At 45.2% G+C, this 23,304-nt stretch overlaps 1 protein-coding gene and 1 non-coding gene across 50 annotated transcripts in view; both read left to right on the top strand.

Moving 5' to 3' along the window:
- The window catches only part of Ank3 (ankyrin 3), a 624,211-nt gene that overhangs the window by 478,838 nt on the left and 122,069 nt on the right, over window positions 1-23,304 (top strand). For 26 of the 49 annotated variants that reach the window (XM_087597726.1, XM_087597706.1, XM_087597742.1 and 23 more), the window contains 9 exon segments: window positions 44-142; window positions 483-581; window positions 9,483-9,680; window positions 10,675-10,773; window positions 14,115-14,213; window positions 14,302-14,400; window positions 15,084-15,179; window positions 20,382-20,454; window positions 20,625-20,687. In XM_087597726.1, coding sequence (XP_087453852.1) covers window positions 44-142; window positions 483-581; window positions 9,483-9,680; window positions 10,675-10,773; window positions 14,115-14,213; window positions 14,302-14,400; window positions 15,084-15,179; window positions 20,382-20,454; window positions 20,625-20,687 — 925 coding nt within the window. 49 annotated transcript variants of the gene reach the window in all.
- On the top strand, window positions 6,823-6,894 carry Snord65c (small nucleolar RNA, C/D box 65C). Its single transcript, XR_015646056.1, has one exon. It is a non-coding gene; the product is annotated as a small nucleolar RNA SNORD65 (small nucleolar RNA).

The following is a 23,304-nucleotide window of genomic DNA, read 5'->3' as shown; positions in this document are numbered from 1 at the left end:
TGGGTAACCTCCCTTCATGATGTTTTTACATTTTCCTCTTCAGAAGGGATTCACGCCTCTGCACGTGGCTGCAAAATATGGGAAGCTTGAAGTGGCAAGTCTCCTGCTGCAGAAGAGTGCGTCTCCTGATGCCGCTGGGAAGGTATGACATCATCGGCCACCTGTAGCAAGCCACTTCCACAATAACAAACCAGCACTTGCTAATACCACCCCCCCCACACACACACACACAGACACCCAGCCCCTCTGATGGTGCCTCCCCCACCCACACACACCCACTCCCTTTGATGGTGCCTAAACCATATTGAAGTCTCACTAGGGTGAAGAATATTCGGGATCGGGTGAATGCTGGCTCACACACAATGGAACCTGACAGTGTATGATACTGTCTGTTGTATCCAATCTAATCCCATTTCCTAAAGCTAAGACTCTCCTACTAAGACACTTTTGACCCTGGTTGTTGTCTCTGCACGTGTTTTCAGAGCGGGCTAACTCCACTGCATGTAGCAGCACATTACGATAATCAGAAAGTGGCCCTTCTGCTTTTGGACCAGGGAGCCTCACCCCACGCAGCTGCAAAGGTATTTGTAACTCAATAAGTAAGGACTGAGTGTGTATCATCCATCTGTCTCTATACAAGCATCCCCTCCTGTTAACCGTGTAGTGTTCTCATGGGTTAGACCCGGCTTATAAAAGTTACAGACAGAACGGCCAGAGAGGTGTATGCCTTCCGGTGTTTAGTCACCTCCAGTACCAGATGCTCAATAAATATGTACTTGTCAGTTGAATTCCTGGGGTCACCAGGGCATCCTGGGGAGGAAACGGAGCTCAAATATGCCACAGCCAGACTGAAAACGTCCACAGAGCCTATACAAAAGCTCTAACTTGTGAGACCCAGGAGATATCTGAGTTTGGTAAAGGGCTTAAGGACCTGAATACAGCTCCCCAGCTCCCATGCAAAAAGTCCGGCATAAAGACATACATCCGCAGAGACAGAAGGATCGGTGGGGAATGCTGGAAGCCCGGCTAGTCGAATCATCAAACTACAGATTCACTGAGAGACTCTGTCTCAAAAGATAAAGGGGAGTAGCATCCGGGGAAGACGCCCAACATCAGCCTCTGGCCTACACACTCATATGCGCATGCGCACAAAACGCATAGTGCACACCTGTGCGCATGCGCGCGCACGCACGCACATACGCACACACGCACACACGCAGAAAATCCCTGATTTATCAAAACTTATAAAAACACACTCGGATTTCATTTTTCTCAGAAAAACGCTGCCTGTACGGGCCTTGTGTTCCACAGAACAGCCTAAAGAGTTTCTCATGTGAGTTTCTTACAGTCAAGGGGACTGTTATGTTATTCTTGTTGTTGGGGAATTTTTGAGCAGGGGACATCTTAAATTTCTGAGAAATAAACACGAAGTATAGGGCATCCAGCTCTCGTGTCGCCCCACTATTCTGACCTGACATGTCACAGCGCATCCTCCTTAAAAACGCCCGGTGGCTGTGTGGGCGGCTGTGACAACACCAAACCAGAATTTTCTAAAACTCTTCTCTGACTCTTTTAATGTGTTTTATTGGTCCAAGAACCCTTTGGTGTCCCTAATGCTTTTGAGCTGTGCCTTGAGTGTTCTTCAGGGTTGTGTCAAGTTCATCACACTGCAGCTCAAGGAGCCTGGGCTGTTCTAGGTATCGGTACTGTAAGAGAGAATGTTCTGGATTCTCCATTAGAGAAGATGTTGCCATTGTTGTCAAGGGGTTCTGTTGTTGTTGTTTGTTTTCTGTGTGTGTATGTGTGTATGTGTATGTGTGTGTGTGTGTGTGTGTGTGTGTGTGTGTGTGCGTGTGTGTACATGTGGGGGGGGCGCAGGAGAAATTTTGCAGAAGTTGTTTCTCTCCCATCACGAAGATTCCAGAATCATAGGTTTGGCACCCAGTGTCTTTATCTGATATTCCCTCCCTTCTCCCACCAGTGCAGGCTTATCCTCAGAATCTCCTTCCCAAGTTTTCAAGTCGGTGAAATCTGCTCAAAAATTAAATTCTAAATACTTTCCCCCAGAGTATCAACCTTGGCATTGGCTCAGCTGTAAAAAAAAAAAAAAAAAAAAAAAAAAAAAACCTTTCTTGGCGATACCTTTGCAAAAAATAAAAACAAAACAATCAAAAAAGTCAACTTTATTCTCGATTGAATTGCAGTATGAACCTCAGAGAGTGGAGCTTAAAAATAAGGCAGACTAAAGTCTCACATAATAGCCAGTTTTATTCAGAGCATCAGACAATTTATATTCTGAGGGTTAAGAGTTACCTGACTAGGGGCTGGGGATTTGGCTCAGTGGTAGAGCGCTTACCTAGGAAGCGCAAGGCCCTGGGTTCGGTCCCCAGCTCCGAAAAAAAGAACCAAAAAAAAAAAAAAAAGTTACCTGACTAAAATCTCCAATCACTAGGATAAGTTGCCAGTGATGGGTAACCATCATACGGCAAAAACATATTTTTTTCTTAGTGACATATAAAGAAATATCAACAGTCAGTTTTAATGAATAATCTAACTTAACTTGGTCCACTACACAGGGGAGGGGCACACAAGCACATTCCAAGAACGAGAAACTGAGGTCACAAAACTCTTGTCTTGTTTTCTTAGAGTTTTCTCAGAACCAATCAGAATTCTCCTCCCACAACTCCATCCTTAGACAAAAACAACATCTTTAGAAGAAAAAAGATTAAGGCATAGAATCATTAGTCAACATCCCATAGAGTGAGGCATCCAGTATCATCAATGTATGCACAAGTAAAGAACATGTAGGCTGTATACATGTGTGAGGGTGTTTCAGTCCAGAAAGAAAAGGACTTTCTTTGGGCTTTTTTGTTATTGTTGTTGCCGTTGCCTCCCCCTGCTCCTCCCCCTCCTCCTCCTCCCCCTCCTCCTCTTCCTCCTCCTCCTCCCTTGCTCTTGTTGGAGGCAGGGTCTCACTGTGTATCCCTAGCTGGCCTGGAACTCACTGTGTAGAGTACTAGGACTTAAGGCATGCTCTACCATGCCTGGCCCAGAAGGGCTGCCTTTACTGTGATTTTATTATACATACGTTACACAGAATAACCAGTGTTGGTGTTGTCATCCATGGTAAACAGAAGAGAGGGAGCCAAGCAGGAATCTCTACTTCCCTCCAATGAGGTTAGAGAACAAGAGCGATCGGTCCCCAGGGTGGGAGGGAGAGCATTGGAAAGAAGCTTCATTGGTGGTGGTGGGGAGACAGCCGAGAGAGAGAGGGAGAGAGAGAGAGAGAGAGAGAGAGAGAGAGAGAGAGAGAGAGAGAGGAGAAAGAGACAAACACAGAGAGAGACAGAGCACACAGCCATGAGAAGGAGAGAGGCAGAGAAAGAGCGCAGCCGTGAGAGGGATGATGAGGGGTGGCTGGAGAAGCTTCTTCAGGCCAGTTTTCCCAGCAAACCTCCATGAGGATTCTCCAGATCAATCCCTAAAACAGAGAACAGCCCTGCCTCTTTATTACCTGTTAGGGACAGCAGGAAACTTTACACCATGTGACCTAGTTCAGCCCAGAGTATATGACATGGAGCAGAGAGGAACCAGGTACTGAGTAGGCCAATAAATCAGGAGGCTTCAGCTGATCCAAAGCATAAACACTGTTTTAGCTCTCTGTCCTAGAGAGAGCTGCAGAGGGATGGATGTGGTCTGATTCAGGCTGTGGAATCTGTCCTACAGGTACAGGCCTGTGTTTTCAACAACTGTGAAGTGTCTTTACATGTATACAAAACTGTGGCCATAGTCACTTACCCATGACTCTCTCTTATCCTCCATTTCCCTTCCTATTGACTAGTTTCCTCACGTGAGAGAAAATGTATACCTGTCTTTCCATGTCCGTCACATTGCACTTTAAAGAGAGAGAATCTGACACACACCCGCAGGAAGGACCCTTAAGGCTGTAGGCTGCCTATAAGCAGCCAATCACAGAAGAGCATGTGCTACCCACTTAGAATGACAGCATCGTCTTGAGAGATCGATGGAGAAGTGGCTAGGGGTGGAGAGCTGGGTTAGTGGACACAGTGTTCACCTGAGGAAGATGGGGACTTTCTAGAAAGGGAGGATGGTGACAGGTGGCCACTGTGTGACTGACACCATGTGCTGATTATCAACCTTAAAACCTCTTTAAGTAGGAAAGTTTGTTGCGTGTTTCACTAAGTGGTAGTGGTAATGTAATATCCATCTATTTTCCCTTCACTGCATGTTAACACCTGTGGTAGATTGAGAATGGTTCCACAGGCTCCTACACTGGAATGTTTGGTTCCTAGTCGGTAGAACTGTTTGGGGAAGATCTGGGAGGTGTGGCCTTGTTGGAGGAGCTGTGTCACTGGAGGACTGGAGGTAGGCTTTGAGGTTTGAAAAGCCCACATGGCCAGTCTCCCTCTCCCTCCCCTCCCTCTCCCCCTCCCCTCCCTGCCTCTCCCACTCCCCCTTCCTTCCCCTCCCACTCCTCCCTCTTTCTATATGTCTGTCTGTCTGTCTGTCTCTCTCCCTCCCTCCCTCCCTCTCTCCTACCTTTCTCCCTCTCTACCTTCCTGTCTCTCCCTCTCTCCCCCACCTCTCTCTCTTTCCCTCACTCTTTCTCTCTCTCTCTCTCTCTCTCTCTCTCTCTCTCTCTCTCTCTCTCTCTCTCTGCTTCCAACTTGATGACAAGATGGAAGCTCTTAGCTACTGCTCCAGAGCCAAGCCTGCATGTCTGTATGATGTCATGCCATAACCCTCCCTCCATTTATACCCTCCCATGATGACCATGGTCTCTCATTCTCTGAAACTATAACCAAGCTCCCAATTAAATGTTTTCTTTTCTAAGTTGACTTGACCATGGTGTGTCTTCACGGCAATAGAGAAGTAACTAAGACAATGTCTTTGTGCTCATGGGCCTGTTTCTAAGTAGCGCCAGAGTCTTGGTCAGCAATGAGTGTACAGGGAGTCGGTAATCTTGCTGTTCTCCCAAGTGGGTAATAATGCTGACACAGTAGTGCCAACCAGGCAGGAAATAGCAGTACTTATGGAATGATATTCGTGGAGAGAATTGAGCCTGGTGTATTTTTATGTCCATAAATAAAGAGGTCAGAGACTTGGGGTGGGGCTCAGTGGTGGAGTGTGGAGCACACGCACAGCTCTGGCTTTGATCTCACGCACACATAAACCAAGCACGCCTGTAATCCCAGCACTCTGGAGACAGAGGCAAAGAATAAGTTCGAGGGCTCCCTACCCTTGGACACATAGTGGAGTATAAGGCCAGCCTAGAATACCCGAGACCCTATTTCAATAAAATAAAATAAAGTAAAAAGTAAGTAATCGATATCCAGCTTTGCATCTATCAAATAAAATTTAGAATGAATGTTTCCAATTTTACAAACTCATTGAACAGTAGTTGAAGATCAGGACCAGTAAATAATAACTCTGTTATGTCCCATTAACCTGAGGCCATAGTCAGTTAGCATCAACTTTTCTAGTCGCACATGGCTTGGACCAATGTTTATGCCCTGACATGCCTGTAACACCATCTTCAGATCAGCCCTGCTCATTGTACACTTTGGTCCTGACAGACCAGTTATCTCAGTTACAAACTGGCTTATCTGCTAGGGAAACAATCCTCCACACAGTGATTTCAACAGCTATATTCCCTCTCCAGGACCAAGGGAGCAAACACAAAGCTCACTTCTGCCTCTCTGAAGTAGCAGAAGTTCTCCACTGCAGAGCTTCCCCAGAAAGCCCACCCACCTCTGATCTTAATATTTCACTGGCTACCTTTTGGCGCAAGAGATGCTAGGAAATGTAGTTTTCAGCTGGGCAAGTTTTTCATTCAATAAGTAGAATTCATACAGACTCTACTGCTTTCACTCCCACAAGGTTAGTTTCTCAATGCCAGTAGCCAGAGCTGCAGAGGGTGCCATTAGCGCCACAACTGCACCTTCTATGCACGCCCTTCTGTACCCCTTTTCAAAATCGCTGGTGCCTTATACGCATCCTGGAAACATGATGGTGGCTGAGATGCTAAACAGTGCTAAGGGACAATGGGATGCTAAGGTCTATTTTTACCCGATCTGTCTCCAGAGACAGGATGCTGTGCTATAAAGAGGCTTGGCTCAGTTGCTGGCAAAATGGAGAGGCCTATTGGAAAGCAACACTTGAGTCTGCACTAACCGATCATACTTGTGTGTGTGTGTGTGTGTGTGTGTGTGTGTGTGTGTGTGTGTGTGTGTACAGGCTGTGGGGGCCGTCTCTTGCTTTTGAGAACTGTTTTCAGTGTGATACGGATAGGTCCAAGTGACAGATACTTTGTCTTCAACAAGAATGTCAGGAAGTGAGGCTTGAGGGATGCTGAAGCAGTCATGGTGTCATGGACTCTTGCAGAGGACCTGGGCTCAGTTCCTAGCACCCACACGATAACTAACAACCACGTATAACTCCGGTTTCAGGGATCGGTGCCTTCTGAGCACACAGGCATGTACACGGTACACATACATGCAAGAAAACACTGACACGCATAAAACAAAAGCACACATTTTGTTTCAGAGTATGAGAAAGGAAAGCTGTAAGATTATGCTCTGTTTGGGCTGCAGAGATGCCCCAGCGGTTTGAAGCATACTGCTCTCGCAGAGGCCAGAGTTTGGGACCCAGCACCCACGCCAGGAAGCTCAAACCCCTTATAACCCTGAATTCAACATATCCCAGAGCAGCTTCAGGTCTTTGTGGGTACCTGGGCTCACATATACACATAATTAAAATCTTTTTTGAGAAGCTCAAAACATTTTAAAAGATTATTCTGTCAAATGATGATATCACCTAAAATAGCTGGAATTACTGGCAGATTACTAGTGGTGAGCCTACGATTTCCTGAAGAAAAAAAACGATTATTTTGTAATTGACTCTCCCTGGTTGGTTTATCAAATTAATATATCTTCCTTGAGTGTAGGAATCAAGTTCTGTTTTGCTTTCCTGAAAATAGAGCTTAGGAAGCTCAGAATTTTATTTTGGGTCTCCAGATAAATTCTTTGCCTCTTTCCAGAGAGTCTCTTAAATGATCTTGGTTCTCTTACCTTAGACTATAATTTGTACCTCAGAAGGAGCTAGGATGAGACTTTAAAACTGTGGTTCTCAACCTGTGGGTAGCGGCCCCTGGTGGTCGCACATCAGATATCCTGCACATGAGATGTTTACGTTACCATTCATAACAGTAGCAAAATTATAGCCATGAAGTAGCAATAAAAATAATTTTATGTTTGAAGGGGGCGGGGTCACAACATGAACAACTGTATCACAAGGTCTCAGCTTTAGGATGGTTGAGAACCACAGTATAAAGAATACTGTGTTTCTTGTCTAGACTTCAGCTTTAGGACAGTTGAGAACCATGAAGAACAATGTGTGTCTTGTTTAGACCTGACACACATTGTAGACATGCTAGAACTTTTTTGACAATTGTTCCTTAGGGCCTAGAATTTGTGGGATGTGTTAGAAGACAGCAAGATTGTCCTATCTGAGAGGCTAGCAAACTCTTTCCTGCTTAGGGGTAGAAAGTGACTAACATATGATTTTTCTTTTTCCTCTCTTTCATTGATGCCGTTTGGTTTTTGAGACAGCATCTCACCGTGTAGCCCAGGCAGGCCTCAGCTTCCCAAATGCTGGACTTACACACATACAACAGCACACCCAGGTTCAACTGAATGTTCTGTCCCTTATAAACGTGTCCCTTATAAACACAGAAGATACCTGATAAAGACTTCTCCATGTCTTTACTGCCCACACTGTTAGTGTTAGGCACGTTGACTAATCCTGCTTCCTCTTTTTTGTGCTGCTTTTTTGAATTTTCTCTTTTATGGAGGGATGGGGGGTGGTGAGCTGTCCCCTGCCCTTGTGTCTTACACTGTAGCCTTGGGCAAAGCCCAGTGCTCCTCTGGGCTGCGGAGACATAGGTCTCTGAAGGGTGTGTCCGAGTTTTGGTCAGAGGGCCAAACGCTTCTCAGGGTAAGCTGGTGTTTCCACGTAGCATAGGTCAAGACTAAAAATAGGAAGATAAAACCTCCTTCTGGCTTAGCGAGTCAGAGGAGTCTAGAGGTGACATTTCCACTCTTCACTTCCACTCGCTACAGTCAAGTTCATGTCCGTATAACAGTGCAATCTTGACTTTCTTGTGGATGGTAAAGTCCCAGAAAGCATTTTTGAAGGTCAGACACTCAAGGCTCCTGAGGCCCAATAATTAACAGGGGTCTTTGTCTACAGCAGGGTATCAAGAACCCACTGAGGAAAGGCTGGCTGAATATTCCAAGATTAGAGCATCTAGTTCTCAGTGCAGAGGCTTCCTTTAATCGACACATGTCTGTTACTTTGACACAGCCTGTGCCCTCCATAGCTTCAAACTGGGGCAAGAAGAGACAAATACGTAAATGAGAGTGTCACTAAATATCCAGTAGTACTGGAGTCAAAGACAAAGTGGTCTGGGTGTTGGAAATCGAGAGGCAAAAGGAGGCAGCCGAGTTCCCTGAGGGGTGGCCCCTGGGTTGAGTTTTCAGCTGCCACGTGCTGTCTTCATAGCAGACTTGGAAGCATTCTTGGGGGAGCAAGGCAAGCCAGGGAAACCTGAAACAATAATCTATCTACACGGTGATGGGTCTGGCTATGGAGGACAGAGGGACAGACAGACCATCAGGAATCAATGAGAGAAAAAAAAGTAACCAAGTCCCGTGAAGATTAAAGATTATATCCTGCAGTACACGGTGTCTTCTGTCTTCCTTCTTCGGGGGCTGCTCTGACATCGTGTTGATAAGGAACAGAGGATTTCTCACTGTTCTGGAAGCTGGGAAGGCCACGATTAAGGAGTTCACATCTTGCTAGGGACTTGGGTGTCATCCCATGGCAGACAGTAGAAGGATAAAGAGAGAGAGAGAGTGGCAGGGAGCTAAACTCATTTTCTCAGAGGCTGATTCTCTCTGCAGTCCCCTCCCTGCACAGCCCCCTCCCTCCCTCTCAGCTCCAAGGGCCTCTTGGAGGACAAATCCCCTGCCTCCTCACCATCGCTACGGGTCGTAGTTCCCAACACCATTGCACAGGGTACAGAGGACACCTTTCAAACCATAACAGACAGACAGTAAACCTATTTGAGGAATGGAGTTTTGAATGGTTCTGAGAATGCCCCCTTGATAGCATATGGCTTACTCCTGTAGCCCCAGTTAAATACGGTAATATTTATTGAGCACCTACTGCCATAGATGTCCTTTCTGGAAACCAGTGGCATGCCAACTCTGTTATTTTAAATGGCCGTTTTCCCCACCCGGAACTGCACTAATGATACTATTTGGTTTAGCACAGTTTCTTTACTTCATCGTGTTTCCCCGCCCAGAGAGAGAGCCATTAGAAAGGGAAGCATGCTGTCTGAGTGCATTGCACGCATCTGTTCTTGGTACTAGACGTGACCGAGTGATTGGTTTTGACAGAACGGTTATACGCCACTGCACATCGCCGCCAAGAAGAACCAGATGGACATAGCCACGTCCCTGCTGGAGTACGGAGCTGATGCAAACGCCGTTACCCGGCAAGGGATTGCGTCCGTCCACCTTGCAGCGCAGGAAGGGCACGTGGACATGGTGTCGCTGCTCCTCAGTAGAAATGCGAACGTCAACTTGAGCAATAAGGTGACTCCCTTCTTGCCCTTCTACAGAGCATGCCACAGCAGTCAGAAAAGCCTGAAAGTTGATCAAAAGTTTCAGTTCAGATAGAAATATTTATGCAGGGCTGACAAGATGGCTTAGCAGGTTAAGGAATTGTTAACCAGCCTGGCAACCCAAGTTCGATCCCTCAAACTCACAAGATAGATGAAGAGAACTAACTCACACAAGTTCATTAATGAGCAAGACCATTACCATGATATAGCACTATATTATTAAAATACATCTAGTATTGTAATAGCATGTATTAATATTAAATTAATTAAATCAATTTATTTTATTAATTGCTTATTATTTATTAATAAGTAATTCATAAAATTAATTAAATTTAATATTATGTGTTAATGTTAAATTAATATTAATTAATATTAATTAAATATATGCAGTATTTTAATCATTGTCAGTGACTTTTTGCTGAAGTTAATGCCACTGGTAACGTATTAAGTGCCCCCTGCGTGGGGGTTGGGGATTTAGCTCAGTGGTAGAGCGCTTGCCTAGCAAGCGCAAGGCCCTGGGTTCGGTCCTCAGCTCCGAAAAAAAAGAAAAAAGAAAAAGAAAGAACCCCAGCGTGGTTTTGATTGTAGAGTCTCTGATGTACAGTGCTGATCACCCACATATGTTGTTAGGGGAATACAATATGATTGCTTCTCTTGGCTTAAAAATATTATTACAAAGAAGTGGATGAGAAGGAACGGGGCCCAGATGGATCAAATATCACCGTCTGGAGCAATACCGAGTCTGTGGTGAACACCCCCGCCACTCCAGGGTACACCTGGAATATTTTTATGAAGCCTGTGGTCAGCAGGGCTAATGCAGGGCTCACACAGAGCGGTACATGCCCTCGCTCTGTGGGTTTTTCTTTTATGGGTCAATGCTACTCTCCTAGAACTCACAAACACAGCCACATGCATGCGCTCGCCCTAGCTGTGACTGACGGCCATGCCCTTGGAATCTCTTGCAGAGCGGCCTCACCCCACTCCACCTGGCGGCTCAAGAAGACCGAGTGAACGTGGCTGAGGTCCTTGTCAACCAAGGGGCCCACGTGGATGCACAGACAAAGGTATATCTCCTTTCTCATTCAACCAGGGAGGACCTGACCTAGTGCCCTGGAGTGACCAGCCTCAGTAGGAAAGGTGCAGCTGTGGCTGTACGGGTGGAAAACTATCCCGATCCTGTCAGCCATGGCTATAGTTGTAGGTGGAGATGTCCCTGGAGAAGATGGTGTTCAGTGCAAAGAAAGCCCAGGGCTGACCCCTCAGAGCCACCAATCTTAAGCATACGAAAAAGTGGGGATTTCATTCTATGATGGAGTCATGTTACATGGGAGGTGCATGGTGATATTAAATGTAAATCTTAAAGTAACAGAGATTCCAGCCAGAGCCTTCCACCTGAGCCTGTCACCTCCTTATGCACGCTCATGTGTGGGGCAGAGGGGGGTATATTCATGTGTGGTGTGTATGCCTACATGTTGGTGTGAATGCCTGTACATACATGGGTGGAGGCCAGAGGAAAGCATTAGGAATCTTCTCTACCATTCTCCCTACCCCCACCCTAAACCTAAAGCTTGCCTTTTGAGCTAGGCTGGCTGGCCAGCAGGTTCCCAGGATCCCCCTGTCCCTGCCCCGCAGCCCTGAGATCTCAAGCACAATGGCTATGCCTGACCCCTGACACTTCTTGCACAATGCTATCTGTCAAGTCCAGCAAATGTGACAGTCAGCCTTCGATTGCGTCCCTCTTTCCAATCCCTTATTTGACAAAGATTTTAAACTATTTGCTGGGCACCTGTGATGTGTAGCAATGAGAGCGAACACAGTACACCCAGCACATTCCAAAGCTGCTTACTGCTAGCTGGAGAGACTCTCTCGACTTGTGCGATGTCTTTGAACAGCGCCATCTTATCTGGGAACGCTGTGATCCAAAGATTCCCATCTCCGTGGGTACCAGGTGACTCTTCTTGGCTGGGCACACAGTTGGAAAAAGTATTTCTTATTGTGCATGTGAGAGTGCGGGCTATGCATCACAGTACACATGTGGACATTAGAAGGCTTTTACAAGTCAGTTCTCTCCTCCTCTCACGGGTTCCAGAGATAGAACTTGAACTCAGGCCATTAGGCGTGACACCACCATTCAAACCTGGTGAGCCGTCTCTCCAGCCCCCACACACACTTGTTTTTAGCAGATGCTTTAGGACACCAGGAAGGCTCAGAGGACAGACAACAGAGGTGACCTCAGTTCATAGGCAGGAAGGGGCACAGGGAAAGACCACAGTCACCTAAGCCCATCAATGCATTATAACAATTTAGTGTTTTACCCAGAGCGAGGTGGGAAACTAACTATATATTTAAATGGAGTATTTAAATATTCCTTCTCTCAACATACTACATTTGACCCAAGAACCTTGGAGACTGTTACGTTATTATTGCAAGTTAAATACTTGAAGAACGCTTTAATATTTATATTAGTGAAACACGCATATCAGTTTGACCTCTTTACCACTGAACTTGGAATAAAGGTTTTTTTTAAGATGACTAAATTGACCGTGCTAAGAACTGAGCAGATGCTACACACAAACCTTCTGTACTATATGCAGGATTCTGACCATGGGCACCATCTCTGATTCCTCAGCGCTGAGGGGGAGGGGCCCCAGCAAGCAGGCCAGTACATTCTGAGTACCACACAGGGAGATCTACCCTCACTCAGTAAAGGTTCCAGGGCTAAACCAAAGGCCAGGGATTCTAGTGACCGTACCAAGAACATCTAATCAGTCTGGCTGGGCTCACGGATGGTTTATGGAACGAAGTGTGACCAGAGCCAGTCAGCATGTCCATCAGAATGTGCTTTTACCTTCCACGGCCAACTGAGCTCAAGGCATGTCCTTTTCATGTGTGTGGGTGTTTAGCCTACTTGTATGTCTCTGCACCATGCACATGCCTGGTACATCAGACCTTCATGAGCTGGAACTGCATACAGTCGTGAGCCACTATGTGAGTGCTGGGAACCAAACCCAGTCCTCTAGAAGAAGACGCAGCTCTCCTTACCTCTGAGCCGTCCCTCTAGCCATTGGGCCTTCCCTTTTCAATGAAAGGTCTCAGTTTGCTGGGGACACCCTACTGACACACGCATGTCTTCAGCAGGAGAATCAGACCTGACAGCTAGGGGTAATCTTTTCAGTGTGTAGCTGGAAACGTTGTGAGCAGTGTCAGTACTCACTTTCAGCGTTGTCAACAGAGATGGGGCACGGACCCTGAAAATGATTGTGTCACCTTCTTGAGAAGGCTGTACAGCATGTGGGCTGCATATCTGTGTTTGTGTATGTCCAGCTGAACCTGTACTTGTGAGTGCGTGTGTGTGTGTGACACACTTCAGGGATTAAACTCAAGTTCTCCTGTTTGCAATGCAACTGCTTTATTGACTGAGCCATCTCCCGCGTGTCACTACTTTGGAAATAATATTTTAAATTATATGTATGGGTATATATTTTTAGACAGAAGAATAGACAGGGGCCGAGAGAGAGAGAGAGAGAGAGAGAGAGAGAGAGAGAGAGAGATATGAATTGACAATCCCTGAGAGTCATTGGCTGTCAGTCTAAGAAAGGAGGATTGGTTGCTTCGTGTCAGTCATTGGTTTGGAACATGCTCCAGGGAGAAAGTAGATAGATTTTCTCTAACTTGAGCAACTCTACCAAGGTTCAAGTTTATCCTTTGACAACAGGAGCTCACACTGGGCTGCTTCACTATTTCCCTGCCTAGCTGAGGGGGGCTGGTTTTGGTTTTATCTTTTGTTTGTTTTTGTTTGTTTGTTTTGTTTTTTGGTTAGTTGGTTGGTTTTGTTTGTTTTTTCCTTGAGGTCTCAGTAATTCGAACCTGGACGGCCTGGAACTCACATAGGTTTGCCTGTCTCTGCCTCTAGAGTCCTGAAATTAAGTCTCTCCCCCTTCTCACCCCCATCCAAACCCCAAGCTTGTCACTTAGCCATTTTGTTAGAGAACAGAGTATCCAATCAACACTAACCCAGTCTGTCCATATAACGCTCTCTGACCTCACCAATCAGTTACAGACCCTACCTGTCTGGGCTGCTGACCTCACCAATCAGTTACAGACCCTACTTGTCTGGGCTGCTGATTGGTCCATCTTTCCTTCCTGTCCTGAACAGCTATGGAGAGAATAAAGAGCTGATGTAAAAGGGGAAGTTAAATACCTATTTTTATACCTATATTTTTAACTAGATATATTAAGACTAACTCTGAAAAGGGCTTTCTTTTTAATGGAGAAGAGGGTTTTTTTAATCTGTTTTCCAGTTCAAAAGGAAAGTTAAGTAATACTTTTACTTCCGCTCAGCACAGCTGTTACTAAAAATGTACTTACAATGTTTCTTTTTTTTTTTTCTGAAATGTAATTACAGATGGGCTACACGCCGCTCCATGTGGGCTGTCACTATGGAAACATCAAAATAGTCAATTTTCTGCTGCAGCATTCTGCGAAAGTTAATGCCAAGACAAAGGTAGGGGCCCTCCCCCTCCGTCCCCAGCAAAGTCCTTGGTTTTGTAATCCAGGAAGTGCATGCTACCTCTCTGTTCTTTCTTCTGCAGAATGGATACACGCCACTGCACCAGGCAGCCCAGCAGGGCCACACACACATCATCAACGTCCTGCTCCAGAACAACGCTTCCCCCAATGAACTCACTGTGGTGAGCTGTGGGCCAGCACAGTGGGAATAGGGGGGTGGGGGAGGGTACTCCAAAGTCTTCCCACATTTTGATCACACACCAGTTGCTTATTATCTTAGATAAATTACGTAGAGCCTTCAAGGAAAACAGTATGAACAGCCCACTGACTGTTCCCGTAGATTCTATGTCGTAGAACCACATGTAGCTGCCCAGACATGGACTAGTAGGAGCAGGTGAGCGGAGCTTTTACAAACCATGTCTATTAGCTCTCTTTCTGTTACTATGACAAAACACCGGAGGCAAAGCAACTTAATAGAAAGAAAATCTCTCTTTCTTTGACTGTTGCACTGGTCCATATCCCTTGACCCCAAGAGTCTGTAGGGAAGTTGGCCATTTTGACAGGGACTGCTTACTGAAACTCATATCATAGCCACTAGGAAGCAAGTGAGGCAGGGGAAGGCTAGAGTCCCAGTACACCCTTGAGGACACACCCTAGTGGCAACCCCCCCCCCCATCAGTCCCAACCTGACAGTAGCCACAGCATCTTTGAACACAGGACCTTTGAACATGTGACATTTGGGATCCAAACTATAACATTACAACATTTACACATTTGCATATAATAGTTGGGTTGGTATGATGAGAGATTGGCCTTGCATTGGTTTACAGGCTGAGTGACTTTGTCTACATTTCCCTGCTTCCAGAATGGGAACACAGCCCTGGCCATCGCCCGACGCCTTGGCTACATCTCGGTGGTTGACACCCTAAAGGTCGTGACAGAGGAAATTATGACCACCACTGTGAGTAATAGATGTTGAACTTCCTTACTCTGAAAGCCAAGTTGCCCTGGGCTTTTCTAGAATGTTCCTTCTTCCTCCATGTTTTAAAAATACAGTCAATGTAACAAACCCCTAATTTCTGACATGAACAAAATTCGAAATACTGAAAATATATATCTGTGAAAGTTGCAGACAGAGCTGAAGAGGTGGCTTCGTGTAGCCCAGCACCAATTGGCCCTGCACAATTTCCATCTACTCCGACTCAAGGGATCTTACGCCCTCTTCTGGCCTCTGTGGGCACTGCACTCATGTGCTCATACACCTAGACACACAATCACATAAATAATAAAATAAAGCTTAGGAAAAAATGGTTATGCAAGTGGATAAAGAGTATTTGATTCGGGGTTGGGGATTTAGCTCAGTGGTAGAGCGCTTGCCTAGCAAACGCAAGGCCCTGGGTTCGGTCCCCAGCTCCGAAAAAAGAAAAAGAAAAAAAAAAGGAGTATTTGATTCCACGTTCTGTCTTGGCATTGTAAAGACTTCGAAGACTTCATGTTGACCCGTATTGAGCAGATGACCCTCTTCCACTACATACCTTTTTAAGAAGTTTTACTACATTTCATTGTGTGTGTTGGGGGTATACACATGGCATGGCATGAGTGTGGAAGTCAGAGGATAATTTGTGGGAGTCCGTTCTCTCTTCCTACCAGGAAGAGGTTCTGGGGATTGAGCACAGGTCATCCAACAGGATTGGCAGCAAGTGTCTTTCCACAACGAACTATCATCCCCGTCCCTACATAGAAATACACACACACACACACACACACACACACACACACACACACACACAGAGAGAGAGAGAGAGAGAGAGAGAGAGAGAGAGAGAGAGAGAGAGTGAGAGAGCGCGTCAAATCATTTTAACCCCGTCTAGTGTCTTTGGGATCGAGAGACACTAGAAGAGTGGGATTTGGGGATAATGTCATCATTTCCCTTTACCACCTCCCGATCTGAAGGAAGGCATAGGTACTGTGTGTAACTTCTTCATATAGGCAGCACCTTATATAGAAACCCGTGGGCTCGGGCTGTCTGCAGCCATGTGCCTGCTGAGTAAGATGACAGTTCACGGGTTTTAGAAATTAGGAAATAAATCTGCTGAGTAGAAGGAATTGCATGACTTACCAGACAGGAAGTGCTCACTAACCAGGATCTATTTCTATCATAACCATAAAGTTTAGGAGAAAAGTCGTACTCAGCAATATACAGCCTTTAAAATCCAAAATCTGTTAGTAGGTTCTGTTGGAGTTTTTGTTACTGTTTTGTTTTGAGACAGAGCCATGCTGTGTAGAGCAGGCTGGCATCAAACTCAGAGAGATCAGCCTGGTACTCTCTCCAGAGTAAAGATGTCCACCCATGCCAGGCTGTTAGTAAATTCTTAGAGAAAGGCTATGCGTATAATGCTTTTCCAGCCTTAGTCTTCTGAAATTCCCATGAAGATCCTTCTAGAAGACAAAGGAAAAGGAAAGCAAGTTGTTTAACAGTAGCCGAGTGTTCCGATGCTACAAATATTTGCGTGATGACAATGAATACATTAGACAGCTGTTCTACTGTTAGAGGACAACACTTGTCTAATAGTTCAAAATACAAATCATAATTGAATTCCTCACCCAATTTCACAATGTTTTTGTGAGATAAAACTAAAGGTTTGTGCCGGGGAGGTGGCTTAGCAGTTAGGGGCTCCAGCTGTTCTCCCAGAGGACCAGGGTTCAGTTCCCAGCGCCTACACTGGTGGCTCCCATTATCTTTGGCCTTAGGGTATTCAGTGCCCTCTTTACCTGTTCACTCACACACACACACACACACACACACACACACACACACACACACACACACACACACACCAGCACACATGTGCTTATGCATGCACACAGGCACATTAATAAAATGTTTTTTAAAAGTGAAATACTCAAAGCATTAAGCTAAACTAGGAGTCCGAGCATGTATCTCATTGGTAAAACACCAACAAGGCTGTCGGTCGGATTCTCAATGCATCGCAGCAACCCCCAGCCTGGAGTTTCAGAACTGGAAGACAGCGCTGCAGCTTTGGGAAAGGCTCAGGCTCCTACCCGAGTCTGTGACAGTGGAACCACTTCATGTTTGTGTCATCACTAAGCTTGGTTGGCAGAAGATAGTGCTTGCTAAAAGCAAGGTCCAGACTGCGGGGGAAGCCAACATGGCCTCCTTACAAACTAAATGCTCACCATCCAGAGCAGAGAAGCCAGTCCTGAGGAATTAGTCCAACCTCCTGGTACTTGAGACTTCATTGCAAACTGAGACAGCACCTTCTCAGCCCTGCCCTAGTGCTTACAATATATTCACATCTATAATATAGAAGGAATATAAATTCCTTTAGATGGGAGGGATGCAATTTGGTTTAGTGTCTATAATCTTAAATAGCATAGCTCAAACCTCACCACACTCAGCCTCTTGGTCCAGAAGGTTACCTTTCTGCAGCCATTGTTTCTATAAATGGATTCTCCTACACAGGGACAGTGTACGATGTAGCAACCCTGAGAAAGAAAGTTACTAAGTTCCTCTGTTGTCACAGCAGCCGGAGGAAGCCAGCAGAGAGTAGCAAAGCTTCAAGAGGGATGACTCCTCCTTTAATGGCCTTGAAGTTGCATTTCTCTTGATTGTGCTGCTTAAAATACTCAGTGTCTCGGGAAGCCACCATCAGGGCAGGTCGAGCATCCAGTTGTCAGTTGCTAACACCTCCTTTGGCATAAAGGAGCCAAGACTCCTATGAGAAATAACTGAATATAGGACTAGAGTAGGAATGTCAGGGTGAGCCTGGACTGTCTTCTGTGACTCCAAAATAAGTGTTTTAGTTTGCTATCTGCTGCTGTGATGAAACCTGGACCAGAAGCAACTTTTGGAGCAGTCATCTCAGCATATAGATTATTCCTATAACATGGACATGTTGCACTCCATCACTGAGAAAAGCCAGGACAGGAAGTTGTGACAGGAACCTGGAGGCAGGAACTGAAGCACAGGCCGTGGAGGAGTGCTGCTTACTGACTCACCCCCCCCCCCCGACTTGCACAGGGCCACCTGCCCAGGAGGGGCATCATCCCCAGTGAGCTGGGCCCCTTCCGATAAAAGTAATTTTCCAACTGAGGTTCTGTCTTTCCTGGTGACTCTGGTTTCTGTCAAGTTGATGGAAACGAACCAGCCCAGCAGGGACATGTACTGCCATCACTGGCAAAGTTCAATAACATATGTGAATACAATGAAGGGTCAGGGGGTCACACACAAATCAGTAGAAAAAGTCCATGGTGCCCAAGGCTGGAGCAATTTGACCACAACTAAATCAAAGACGATTAGCGCATAGTTTAAAATAGGGAGCAAATATCTCTAAGCCCATACCGGTGCAAGCAAGCAGCTGGATATGTGGGACAGAATGCCCAGGCCGCTGAGGGAAAAGAGTTACAGAAAGTACATAGGGTGTGTGGTTCATCATCAGAACACTGCCTTAGGGCCTGTGTTCAATCCTGAGACCGGCAGCGGGGGCAAATTCTCCCCTGGCAAAGGATTCCAAATGACTTGCAAAACTCCTTCACTCTCGAGGAAGCATTGAACCTAGTTCCCTACAGCCCAAATATGAGCTGACATGGCGGTCTCCTTCCAAAACACGGACGCAGGAGAGTAGTATCCGAGCAAGGCTACAAAGGAGAAAACCGGCAAATACTGCCTCGGTCAGAAGGTGAAAAGCCACGTTTGGTATCTTGGTGGACAAGAAAGGGAGCTTTACCCCCACAGCCTTCCTTCTCCAGAGTAATCACAAAAGGAAACAGGAGGCGGATGCCTCTTAAACAACTGACTGATCCAGCTCAGAACCTCAAGGTCCTCCGGGCCAAAGAAAGGTCGAGACTCCTCTAACAGCCAGGACAGCCCAGAGAGCCATTTTGACTACGTACAATGTCTGCAGTGTGGGGTACAAGTCATGGAAATGCCAATGTAACCCCAGTGCAAACTTCAGTAACGACGTGTCGCTATTGGTGTACAATGACAAAGTTCTGTATTAACAAACTATCCGATGAGAGAACTAAAGGGGATTTTCTGAATGATTTTAGAGTCTATAAAACTAACTGAAAGTTTATTTTAATGACCTGATCGATTTCACTATTATATACTGCAAAAGGCACAAAAATGTTTTATTTCCACATAACAATTGAACATAGGAGTGTTACTTACCAAAGAAAAATTACCAATAAGAAACCGAATTGATAGCCTTTCTTAGTTTCAACTTCGGGATGCTTTTAGTTTTGTGGGGTTTTTTTAAGACTTATGTTTACTGTGTGTGTGTGTGTGTGTGTGTGTGTGTGTGTGTGTGTGTGTGTGTGTGTTTGCTTTGCTTAAATACATATCTGTGTGCTAGCCAGAAGAGAGCTTCTGATGCCCTGGAACTGGAGTTAGTGTCATGAGCTGCCGTTGGGTGCTGGGGGCCTAACCCAGGTCCTTCGCTAGAGGAGCAAGTCGTCTTAACCACTAGGGATTTCTCCAACCCCTGCTTTCAGCTTTTTTAACTGAGATGATACAAATGCTGAGTTTTGAAGGGACAGACATAAAGTTAGAAAGTCACCAGTTAGTAAACTAGAGTCAGAAAGGCCCTGTAGCACGCTGGACTTGATGAAAATTTTTGGAAGCTAAAATGATCCTCCAAACACATTGCCTCTAAAATGTTTTGGATGAATATAATTATAAAATATGCATAACTTATATCACTTTAGTAAGTTTCCTGTATCCTATCCATGGAGTGGACACACAGTGGGGAAAACAAAGGAAGTGAGCGGCTTGGCACCAGGGATAATGGCAGATCCCTTGCTGTTGTTTTGGGCTACCTTCGCCCATGACCCTGCTGGAATGTGATGTTTGGTTCTTCTGGCTCGGATAAGCACCCAATGCTCTCCTCTCGTCCTCTGAAAAGCCTTCTTAGCTTTGCCCCTGGAGTCTTCCACCTTGTACTAATCTGAAGGGCATTTCCGAGGACTTCCCCACCCCATGCTGCTCAAGAGAGGTGCACGCTGTACATAAAGTCTTCTAAGTTCTCCACCCTGAAGTCCCATAGGATATAAATCAATCAATTCAGAAAGAAATGACTAGACTCCTTAAAACGTCCTTTCACACTGAAGCAACTCCTTTTTTTGTTGTTGTTATTGTTTCCAGACCATCACGGAGAAGCACAAAATGAATGTCCCAGAAACGATGAATGAAGTCCTCGACATGTCAGACGATGAAGGTATGGCACTGTCCTGGAGGGGTTGCCATGGTGATGACTGACCGTGTCTCTGTTGCTTCAAGAAGACAGTCCGTTACAAACATGTTTGGGAGGGGGGATGTTTAGATGCTGGGTTGTGTCATTGGGGATGAGTATTTTCATACACTCTTATTATCACTTAAATCATGCAGTTGGTAAAGCCAGCGCCCCCGAAAAGCTCAGTGATGGGGAATATATCTCAGATGGTGAAGAAGGTATTTGCACCTCTCTCTTGCAATGAGACTTATCTCCCCACTCCAACTCTCATTTCTTATCTCTGAAAAGTAACGCTTCCTCGAGTTACTAACTTCTCAGTCATCACGGGAATTAATTTGGGGGTCATTTAAAGGCTCGCCTGGGGTCTATCTATCCTCTTGCAGACCTGATTTCTTAAGCCCACTTCCCACCATGACGCAGAAAATAATGTCACTAATTGTAACGGTTACCCTGTCTGCTGTCACTATCGAGCAGAAAACTGAAGCTTTATTGTTCATGTCTGAATCTAAAAAGGGGCAGCTTACTGTCTATAGTTGTCTCGTTTGGTTTTTTCCTTAGTATAGAAGGCTTCCTTACAGGTTGTGGGGCGAAGGCCCACTCGGTAGTGCGCTTTCTACAGTAAAATCAGGTTTTGACCTTGGGACTAAGCACAAGAATTCAACCTAAGTAAAACCACCCTTAACTCTGGACTTGCAACAGGGACTTGATAAAGAGACTGACATACAATACAGCTGTTTGTCACATGCTCAATAAAGCTAATGTTTTCTGCTTCATTCAAAAGAATGGTACTCTTGACCATGTCCTTCACATATATATGTATGTGTGTATATGTACATACACACACATACACATATACAGGTGCATATGACATGTTTGAAAGGTCTGTTGGAAAAGTAAATAAATATTGGAAGGATGGCAAATTCTGGAGCTTCACTGAAATAATGAAATGCTTACTGTATCCAGTGTATGTGTACTGATTTATTTTGTTGTTTGTTTGTTTGTTGAGAGAGGGTTTCTCTGTGTAGCCTTTCCTGGCTGTCCTGAGCTCACTCTGTAGACCAGGTTGGACTCAGGCTCAGAGATGCATTTGCCTCTGCCTCCCGAGTGTGCCATACTGCCTAGTTTGTATGTTCAGTTTTTTAACGTTTGAGACAGTCTAGCCTTGGCTGTCCTGGAACTTCTCCTGTAGACCAGGCTGACCTTGAACTTAAAAGATCAACTTGCCTCTGCCTACCCAGTACTGACATTAATGGCATGTCCTTCCCTGCCCTTGACTTTTTAATTTGATTGATTGATTGATTGACTGATTGATTGAATCAGTTTATCTTCTAAAATAATTGTCTTCCTCACTACTCCCCAACACACCCCCTTGCCAAGCATTTTCACACACACACACACCCCTGCTAGTATCAGTCTTAGAAGGATTTTAATTATTGGTTCCTTATTTGACTTGCATAAATTCACTGGGCGTAAGTAGTGGGATGGACAATCTACCTGATGCCAAGTAGCCGTAACCTTGGTGATGTCCACTAGCCACTTTGACTGGCAGCACAGAGACGCTGGTGACTGGAGGGGCACACGTACAGGCAGAGCAACCTGAAGTTGTGTCAAGACTCTTGACTGTCTAGCACAATTGGTTTTAACACTTGCATTCTTCCAGGCTTTTGTCTCAGTTGTGTGTCTTCCACACAATGATACCGGTTATATCCTTGTAAGAGATCTCATGTCTCTCCGTCCATCACATGCTATCACAGCACATTTTCTTGTCACATTTCAGAATAATTTCTCACGTGTACATAATGGGGTTTTAAAAAACAAAAGAGCAATGTGCTCCCTGTGTACAAAACAGGATTCAAGTTTGTCTTCTTAATGAAATTCACGTGAAATACAATCAGTGAGAACCATTTTTCTGCTCTTTCAACAAAATATCCAAGGTTATCACCCTGATGAGAGGCTGGGTTTGAATGGACTGTCTAATGGCTTTGTGTATATGGATCAGCTATCAAATAGTTTCAAAGCATGAGAAAATGGAAACTCCCAACTTTAATTCACTCAATAAAGTAGAAATGACAGTCATTTCCTTTAGATTTGCAAACTTGAAATTCAGAGTGGCTTATCCTTATCACTTTGTCTTTCTTTAAACTCTGTGTTCTGTCCTCTGAGGGGATGTGATTGAATCGCTGGAGTTACCTGGGGTTTAATTTTATAATGTTGTAGAACCAGCTATTGCAGAAGGTCCTGAAGGTCAGTCTCCTAGAACATCTCTGTAGCTAGAGCTTTTGCTAGAACATTCTTTGCCCAAACGACTCAAATTGCCCCTCTTCAATGTGAATTTCTTCTTTAAAAGTCTCCCACCTCGGGGTTGGGGATTTGGCTCAATGGTAGAGCGCTTGCCTAGCAAACGCAAGGCCCTGGGTTCAGTCCCCAGCTCCGAAAAAAAGAAAAAAAAAGTCTCCCACCTCAACTGCCTTCAGTCCTTAGCACTCAGGAGGCATAGTGGGATTTCTGTGAGTTCAAGGCCAGCCTGGGACAAGTTCCGGGACAGCCAGGGATACACAGAGAAACCTTGTCACGAAAAACCAAAACCAAACAAACAAATAAAAATCAAAGCTTAAATAAAATAAAAGTTCCCCACTTCCTTGAATCCCTCTGACTTCTATCTAGCAATTCTGGCTCTGATGTATTTGGCCAGGCTGATGTGTATGTTGGGTTTCGTTAATTATTTACAATTAAAACCTACTGTCCCATGTCCTAGACCTTGAAGGATTTGAGATATTGATATTTTAAAAATTATATTCAATTATTGTAGTTGTGGGAGGGATGTGACACAGACAT

This window comes from Rattus norvegicus, chromosome 20, assembly GCF_021556685.1.
Source record: "Rattus norvegicus strain SHRSP/BbbUtx chromosome 20, alternate assembly SHRSP_T2T, whole genome shotgun sequence".
Taxonomy (NCBI): domain Eukaryota; kingdom Metazoa; phylum Chordata; class Mammalia; order Rodentia; family Muridae; genus Rattus; species Rattus norvegicus.
This window is presented reverse-complemented; position numbering and strand designations above follow the sequence as displayed.